This window comes from Morone saxatilis, unplaced genomic scaffold, assembly GCF_004916995.1.
Source record: "Morone saxatilis isolate NCDOM2014 unplaced genomic scaffold, NCSU_SB_2.0 Contig24, whole genome shotgun sequence".
NCBI lineage: Eukaryota > Metazoa > Chordata > Actinopteri > Moronidae > Morone > Morone saxatilis.
In genome coordinates this window covers 6,204,449-6,214,242 of record NW_023339807.1, presented here as the reverse complement: position 1 = coordinate 6,214,242, position 9,794 = coordinate 6,204,449, and the positions used below count along the sequence as shown (strand labels likewise).

Below are 9,794 nucleotides of genomic sequence, written 5' to 3'. Positions count from 1 at the left end.
ACGTTAGACATATATTTTTGGAGTGACAGATTTGTGAGTCATGGTTGTGTCCCGGAGGGCAGGGGGGTAAGCTGGGGGTGGGCTGGGAGGCAGGTGGGGAGGTGGTGGGGTTCGGGATAATCGTCGGTCAGAATATTGGTGCAGCAGCGGCTAGCAGCTTTGCGTTGGTTCTTTGTTCAATGGGAAGTCCGTGGTTTCACTCCTCACTGGCTGGTGCGCGCAGAGGCCAAGTGGTCGCTGTGCTGGTTCTGGGCCCGAAACCGCAGCCTCTGCTTGTTCTTCTTCTTTGGTTCTTTGGGTCGGTGCTTCCCTGAGCCACCTGGGAATAAAGGGAGACAAATGGTTATCCCTTCAGTCAGTACTACCCACAATTCACTTCTCCAAGTAACGACCATCCGACTGTTTCCGACAGCCTCATGAGAAAGTCCTTTTGCTTTCTTTAGCAAATGTTACATAGCAAATCGGCAACCAAGGCTGGATTACCAGCCGAGCAAAGCGGCCAACTGCCCTAGACCCACAGGGGCCCTGAGGGCCAAAGATTGTCTCTGTGGCAATTACTTTGTGGTAACTTGATTCAATGTAAATTAGTTTGAAGCACAATAAAAACTGAAATTGTAAATGCCCTGAGGTGACTCTGTGTCCTGTGTTATAGAGGGGTCCTGTGTTCAAATTCTAGATGTGCAGTACTGTTAGCTAAGTCCTTAAAGGGAGACTACATAGTAAAAAAGAACCCAGAATCTCAGCATTTATCAGGTATTTTGTTTGTGAAAAGATCCACACAGTAAAACAGTTCTATCTCATAACCTCATTGACCTGGCCTTACTATAAAGAGATTGTTGCCAACTGTGTGGTGCTGTACTAAGCATATTTGCTTTTAGTGCAGCAGGGGTAGTGCGGTAGCACTAATAACTGCACTCACATGAATATGATTCAGTCAGACTCAAAACTTGGAAAGTTTTTCAGTGTTCTTATGTTATGATGGGACGATGCAACATATTGATTGGGACAAAGGATTGGTTTTCCAGCAACAGATTAATGACCTGTGAGCCCCACTTCTATTGATTTTCCTTTAAAACAGCAGTATTTGAAAGCACAGTCATTACATGAACTCAGCTTTCTTATTTTGGGCTGGAGTAGGCCTACTCAGGATTTGGGACTTGAGCTTGGATTTGATATCCAAGAGTTGGTAAAATTTGAAAAAGGTGTTGGAATAGGAAGAAAACCACTTTGAAAAATCTTGATTACAAGTATAAAACCTTCTTAAAAGAATCAAAATGTGCTTTTAGTACTGATGGCTCATGATCCCCCAAAAACCCTCACAGTGATGTCCTACAAGTTATGCAACTTGTGCCAATGAGAAAGGCAGCATTACATAAGAAGTGAACCTTATATGAGGGAACATCACATATCAGGGTGTTCGTTTGCTCTAACCCTCAGGACTGGACCTGAGGTTTTAAACAAATGTCTGCTCAGTCCAACACTTCTCACTGTCATAGCAATAGAGAGGGGGGATAAGTATGGGATGTTGCATAACTTTCTTTCCAAGTTGGAAAGGTCCCCCAGCCCAAGGTTAATCCATCCCAGGTTTCACTGGGATGGGCAAGGCATGCTGGGAACTGACTTCCTGCTCTCATGGAAGCTTTGTGTGGTGGAGGTTCTGCACCCACGGCTCTCTGTGACAGAGAAAACTCTGGCTACCGAACCACAAGGCAACAATCTGGCTGCCAAGGCCACAAATAAGATAACGAGGTGTGTGTGCGAGATGTATGTGTACGAGGGGGAGTGAGTGTGAGGGAATTTAAGGGAAAAGAAAATCTAATGGGGGGAAAAGTGGAGTAAGGCTTGGATGATGAGACGCTATCTGGATCCTGATCTAGAACACAAAGAAACAAGCCATGCTATGGTTCGCTGAGGGGGGAAGCACAGGGAAACGCTACAGAAAAACAAGTCTCCTTGCTTCATTCTGGGTATTATTACTGCACTTGTTCTAGCTTTTTCTCTCACGAAAAATAGGTAACAGAGTGTAAAATGAGGCATTATATATAATTGCCTTCTCATATGTGCTGGCATTGCGGTGGCCTTTTAAGCACCCCTACAAAAGACCTATTTCCCATTCTCAGAGCTACGTTGTGAGGTAGATTTGAAAATATTCACTCATTTAAGCCGACATGCATGAGAAAGCAAGATATTGCTCTGCTAATAGGGTCTCCCAATGAATAATACAGATGCATGCAAACATCAAACTATGTCAGAGCTATTTCCTGCAATTAATCTAATCTTGTTATTTTGAGTCACATTGCCAATCTGAGCCATGGCAATAAAGTTTCTCGCACACAGCTCCTAGTTAAAATCACCCTTGGAAAACAACTTTCACATCTCTTACATCAAAATCTCATGCCCTTCAATTGAATATAACCAGGGGACTTTGTACACTTGCTTAGCTGATGCCACTTTAGATTTTTTGCATGATTTACGGTATGATAATGTTTATTAAAGTAAATCTGGAGCTGAAAGGCATTTGGCCTATAGGTTCGTTTTCCTAATTGCTCTTCAAAGAGGTAATTTTCATTCAAAACAGTGTTGCTAGGTGCCTGATAAACACAGCTTTCAGTGCAATCAACTCAAAATGAATTACATTTGATGGCAATAAAGTACATGGTGCAGCATTAAACTCCCTCTGTAACAGGCAAAGCCTTCGTGGGCCATTCCTTGGACGCAAGGCAGCATTTAAACTGAAAAGGCCTGCATTTACAGCAATTGCTTGAAACACAAATACATATGTGAGAGTTAAGTTAAAAAGGAGTTTTCCTGGCTAGTTCAGGACTGGGCAGGAGATCTGTAATCCAAAGAGTTTTACGCTCTCTGTAACAGGACTCACAACACACACTTTATACACACCAAACTGCAGGAAAGAAACAAATTCAGCAGACTGAGCTACTGAGTTCAAGAGGTATAAAAGGCAGATAGATTTTATAGGTACACTGATTGGTCATCTTAAATTGATTAGACAACTTTTTAAAGCTTTAATGAAATTTGGGCTTATAATGTAACATCCTTCCTTCCTTCATTTTTCCATGCTTTGCTTTCTTTCTTCAATGCTATCTATAACATGTGAAAAAAATGGATAACGGGAAAAGGCCCTACACAGACAAATTGCAATAACTACTACTACTATCATATTTGGTCAAAAATGAGACCTAAATCAGAATTTTTGACATTTTTCTTCTATACGAAAAATATATATCCTACAGCATAAATCACCCCATTGAGATCTAGGATAAAAATGTGTGAAAACAGCTGCTGTCACACTTGACACAGCTAAAACTAAATTTACTTATTGATTTTTCCCTAGCTGTTAACGTAAGTGATAAATATCCATTTTGACTGAGGCAGTAGATTTTCATCATAATAAAAACAGCTAACTAGCAGTTCTCTTTAGCTGCCATCTCAGCTTTATATATCCAAGTTATATGGTTATATACATATCCAAATGTATGAAGCTATAAATTAATATTTTAGATTGACTGCAAAATAAATATAGATGGACAGACAGACACCAGACAAAACAGAACTACATTTAATCCATATGAGCTATGGACTATAGAATCAAAGTAGTTGAAACGGACAAGAAAGTTGTTAGATACTGAATTCCATAAAGATCAAATATCTGTATATTTAAGATATTGAGTAGGTTCTTATTTTTTTCTATACCTGACTTTTTTGAGTCGTATAATAAGTCTAAAAAGGCAAAGGAAGCCATTGCAGCTTTTTTTTTATCTGTTATGCAGTTTACCATCCAGCCTGAAACCTTTTTCTGCATCTGTAGTTACCGCTGTCTGTCTTTGTAGGGCAGTGGTTTTCAAGGCTTTTATTCTTGTTCCTGTGTTGAGCCTTTGGTTGTAGCAAGTCGATGACAGCTGTCAAGACAGCGTTCAAGTCAAATTATCATGCTCCACACAGGATATGCAAAGCATTCTTCCTAAAAACAAAATAATAAAACAAAATAAAAAAGTTCTTCATCTTTCCAGCAGGAACCAAACACACTGATGCTTCATGTGTTCCAGGCATGTATGCTTATAAATCACAGATTTATACCCATTTCTGGAAGATTCATCTTGTTTGTTAAGAAGATATTGACAACTTCTGATGTTTATGAGCCACCAGTTCCTCTGCAGAAACTGAATCCAGCATTATCAACGTGTTTCACGTTTCAGCTCAAACTCCCCAAACTAACTCATGGCACTTCATAAACTCACCTACACCACAATTTCAGACCATATTTCATAACCCAATCTCAATGCTGACAGCTAGAGGGCAACCAAACTCCACACAAGCCCCTTCCCCCGGCATCTGATACAGTCCTTGTGAGATGGTCTATCATATCTACCCAAGAACTCCCATTTAGCCTTCCTCAGGGCACTACGCACTCTGAACACTGAGCTTTCATCATCTCATATTTACGACCGATGTAATCACTTAAGCTGATTACCAGGGTTCACAGAGGAAACAGTTTAATTTGCTTGGAAAGAAATTATTAAGTCATCTCAATTGCTTTCAAAACCAAGAACAAATTCATAAATCTTACAGCATGTAAAGATAATTTTGTCTTGGAAGGCACAGCGGGTTTCAAATCATTTTCTGTCTTTGTTTTGCATTGTCACTGGCACAGTGAAGATCAGCTCAAAGGAGTATGGCTTTTATCATAAAATTATAATCCTTCTTTATACTTTTCTTTCCGTTCTGGATGCATTTACTATCACTACAGCAAACCATAATTTCACCAATGTTTAGTTTTCCTTCATAGATACAATCTTCCTCTGCCAGCTTGACATTTATGTTTGAGTTTGAAATGAAAAGTTAATCAAACAAACAAACAAAAATCTCAAAAGCAAATCAAAATGTTTTGTATTTCTGAATCAGAAGCAGAGCCTGTGGTAGGATGGTTGTTTACCGCTGTCAAAAATGACCTTTGCGGAATTCTTTTATGTACCCGCACGTGTGTGCGCGTGCGTTTGTGAATGATATACATGCCCTTTATGCCTGTGCGTCAGTGATTGTGAACTTCTATATCACCTATGCAAGCTTGAGAAATACTTAGTGTCATTTCCAATCTTTTTAGCTGCCAAACCAGTGAGCAAAGAAATATTAAACTCCTCTGCACGCACTGTGGTGGACGTTCCTCAATAACCTCTCAAAGCCAGCCGGGATCCACCGCTTTTTCTTTTTCCCTCTCCCTTTTCCCCTCTCCGTGTCCCTGTGATGCTATTTGAGGCTCTCAGCAATAATCGAGACGACTGCATGGTGAAGATCCAACTAAGAGTTAAGCGCTATTAGACGTATCATATTATTAGGCTCGCACTCCAGAATAATATCTCCTTGCGGAACGGCAATATGACTACTTGTCCAACTGATGCACTGAAAGATAATCAGTCAAATCCATATCCAGGGGGAAGGAAGCCAAAGCCAAAGCTCCCTTCATCTGTGTCAAAGCTAATATCTTTGTTTTGGAAAAGGGGACCAAGCTCAAGAATATGCATAGGTTTACATGAGAGAAAGTCAGTTTCATATTCCTCTGAAATCAGGCGTTTATTTACCTTTTTGTCACAGAGCATACTTTGGTAGATATTTCTTTTCCTTTGTTGCCCCTGAGGCTACTGCAGGGGTATCTATATGTTACCCTATAATCACAGAGGCCATGACCTGCCAAAAAAGAGCAATGCACTGACTGTCGGCACAGGCCTAGTGATTTCATCCACTCACGGCTCCGGCGGCAGTGCAGGAATCGAAGGCCTAATCTTATCTCCATTGCTTGTGGTTCGAGAAAAATCAATGGCTGACTTCGAGAAGGCATTAAGACATACGGTAAATGGGATCCTATACTGATGAAAACTCTCCCCGGCTCTCCTGTTACCCTGTCCCTCCACTCGACGCAGACGGTCAATTAATAACTTTCATAGGACATGGAGTAGGTGGGGGTGGAACAGAAAAAAAAAATCCAATCCAAATAATTTTGAAGAAGATTCTGGTGGACTTAAGGAAGGTAAAGCCGGAATTTTTGGCGGCTCGTCTTTTTCATAAACAGGCCAAAGCGGAGGCCATTATTTGTGAGGGAAGGAGAGAACTACTGGCGCCAGTGAGATTTGATTTCAGTGGCAGAAATTGGATTAGCAGCCATTAAGGGCCTCCTCACACATACATTTATAATGCTGTGAAGGGGAAAGGATCTGTAGCCAGCCAGTGCTCTCTTTACTCACACACCGACAACTCCTCTGTCTGGGAAAAGGTTACGGACGCTGACACTGCCCTATACTGCTGCTGAACTTAGTTTTCAGTTGATTTATGGCTGGGACACAGTGGTATGACCTCAAGTGACCCATAGTTCATTAAGGCGTAGGCCAGAGGTAGGCCAAAACTTTAAATGCCGCTTTGTACTGTTGTCTGCCTGCAGGGAAATGCTGTAGAAGGGTGATTTGACATTTGAGGCAGAGAGGAACATGATACAGATGAAAATAATGTTCAAGTGTAAAAAGGCAGAAATTTGTAAAAAATACAGGCCTGGATGGAGTGAAAACCTACAATATTTGGGAGGAACACTACTGGGAAATGCTGTGGCAGAGACACAGACGTCAGATGTAGGAAAAAAGAAATCAGCCTTTTGACAGAAAGGACAATCATTTACAAGAAGCTCATCTTGCCAACCAACTGACAAGAGGCTCTCTGCACAACGTCACTTAGCCCTAACAAGGTTACTCTGGATCACACTCTTTCATTCACTCTTTCATTCTTTCGTTCCCTTTCCCCCCATGCTCTGCTTACTATCACCACGCTGCGAGGCGAGAATGATTTAAAACATACGCATTCCGATTTAAAAAGCTAATGTTGGGATTAGGTCGGTCATTATTTTCTCATCTATGACCCGGCGGAGGATCTGCGCGAGATTAAAAAAGCAGGTTAGCTCACCGCTTGGCTCTTTGATGCTTCGTTTCACTGACAATAAGTTAAACCGAAAACCCGACTCGGAGATTAACGTCTCTAAGCGGAGAAATCCCGGCAAAACATGCATGACTGACACGGTGATTAATATGCCTGATGGTTGGTGCAGACAGCGTGTTTTTTCCCCTCTGGAGAAGGTCGATCACACCAGCAAGAAGCGGCCACAACCTGCCCGGGAAGGCTACAGAACAGATGATGACCCCACACATTAAAGTTCCTCCCCATCAGTCTACTCAGAGTTCAAAGTCAGGCTCTGCTGCATTTCACAATGTGGGAACTGTACCCTTGTGCTGGTTGGGTTAGCACCTCTGGCTCGAGTGCTCAAAGGTAGGTAATCAAATAAAAAAGCTTCTGTGACAGACATTAAATTAGGCCAACTTTCAAAAAGCTCAAAAAGTAAGAAATGGCTTTCCAGAGCTATTTCCTCAACTACACCTTCATTTAAACACTTCTGCTCTGTTTCAAAGTTGGAAAGTGTACTTCTTCCTACTGTACTAGGAAAAATTAAATGGAATAATCCATTATGTCAGATTTCCAAGTTGGAAACTTGGGGCACAAATTCTGAAAGGCACTTGGAATGTCAACATGGCATTAAACTAAGCTACTTAAAACTACTACTCCTAAAGTGGATGTACACAAAAGGTACACATTAAATCTCTTAAAGATCTGTGGCAAAAAGTGTTTAGCAACATATCAATTACTCATTAATCATGAAGAAAGTAATTTAATTACTTTACTGATTCATAAACAGTGAAATTAATCTGTTACATTACTCATCACATTGCTTTCACTACACAGCCCATCACATATTCTTTATTTCAGTGTAGAAAGAGGTTGGCCGTGTTTAGTAGTATTAGAATTAAAAGTATTTCACTTTTATAACAGCACTTATTGTACTACAGCAGCACTAACTCTCTTGACTGGGGGAAGTTAAAAATGGGCCAGATGGTTTCTTACCAATCCCTCTAACATTTTAGTTTAGACCTACAATGGGAAAGATTTATATGGAAATATACACCCGGCTTTTCAGCCTAAATTGAAAAATGAGGATTCAACAGGGAATAGCATCCTTTCATTTTTGCAATTGCTTTCCAGTAACAGCTTCATATAGACCATACACAGAATGTGTTTTATATAAACTTCACATGAAAATATAAATGTCTCTCCTCTGCCTCATGAGACAACTGGAGTCAGCAACAAGGGCTGCATTTCCTCATCCCAGTGGTAAAGCGGTTCAGCCATTATTTCTAAATGTCTGATGGGGGTACGAGACACAGAGGAGAAGAAATTAGGTCTGATGAGTAAAATCACATGACGTTATATGGTTTCTGGGCTATGACATCCTGCCAACTGTTACGGTTTTCCCACTTCCACTTGAAGCTGCCAAAATGTAAAGACTTAAAGTTTAGCTCTAAGCAGACATCTGTACGCACACTGCTGCCCCCTGCAGCACTGAGGGCTAATTTCAATGGAAGCCTGATGTTTATGTGACTCAGCCACTCCAAAATGTAGAAAATGCGCCAGCTAGTGAGGTATGACACCGTCCTCAATTTTCAGTTTTGAATAAAGGCGTATAACTGATCTTTATCAACTTTTTTCCACTAAGTGGAACCTTGTTGTATTGCAGTGGCTTTACACAGCCAATGGTGTCATGAGGGTAACGTCAGCAGCAAGGCAGTGAACAGGCATCACGACCGGCCTGCTGAGTCTGATGCGCCTTGAAACCACAGGTCTCAGAGAAAAAGTGAGCAGCCCTCTCTGCGGTCTGCTATCTCCCGACTGACTCATCGACACATCTGGGCCTAAGTATATGGGGCTCTCCTGCCCCAGGGGCACTTGGGTAAATGAGGGATAATTAGCCTTAGTTGACTTTAATGAATGGCCTAATGTTGTGTTTCATTTCTGATGAGAAAAATATAAAGCTGAGCACTTATCAAAGGGAGGCCCCCGTGCCGATGTTTCTGAAGGCTTGCCGCTGGTGTGGGTCTGTTTGTTTTTGTATTTGTTGTGTGCACGGGGGCGAGCCAGAGTGAGCTGAAGATAGCTGCAGCATATGAGGGAGTGGTTTAAAATGTTACCGCAGATCCAAAGATCAGGGAACCTGCTGGGATATACAGTAGCAAATTTATCATTCTAACTGGGAAGTTACTACAGATGTGAACTCTGTTTGTCTTTGCTCAAAGATAGGAAAGGGCCAAAGCACTCCACTTTGATTTCCATGTCTTCTATATCAAGATGAGATCTCTATAAAGCCTTTGATCCATCTTTTAATTCCCATATGCTGTGATATAAAGCAGGAAATGTCTCACAGAGTTATGATCGTCATTCATCTTAGTTTCCGATAAGTGTATTGCATTGAGCTGATGAAATCAATCATTTTCAACAGACACACAAGCCAGTATTTTTTTTTTCGTTGTTCTATTCAATCTTTGATAACAAGCTGCTCACAGGCTAGTCTGATATAACTGTCATATACATTTCCATACCTTTACACTGATGCACTTGCCGCTGCAGCTCAGTATAGTTGATTATCTTTGCTGTGCCATTAAGAAGTAAAAGCTAATAAAATCTGGACTTGGCAGTTCAGTGTACTTTTACACACTCTACCTTTTCCTTTTTACAGCAAATCAGGCTTGGCTTCTTTTGACTAATAGAATGAAACACACTCACTCCAGAGGACCTCACCAATCTTCTCTCTCTGTGTAAACCAGCAACCCACCAGGATTAACTGTGCACTTTTAAAAGCACCCTCATACTGACAATGGATCAAGGCAGGAAAAGCACATGGGTGACCTCTTCGC

General features: G+C 41.2%; 1 protein-coding gene across 1 annotated transcript in view; it reads right to left on the bottom strand.

The window, feature by feature from the left end:
- Nucleotides 1-43: 43 nt before the first annotated feature.
- rspo2 (R-spondin 2) overlaps nucleotides 44-9,794 on the bottom strand; it is a 53,504-nt gene continuing 43,753 nt past the window's right edge. Inside the window, exon 5 of the mRNA XM_035672887.1 lies at nucleotides 44-319. Coding sequence (XP_035528780.1) covers nucleotides 204-319 — 116 coding nt within the window. The 3' untranslated portion in view covers nucleotides 44-203. The remainder of the gene's footprint in view (nucleotides 320-9,794) is intronic.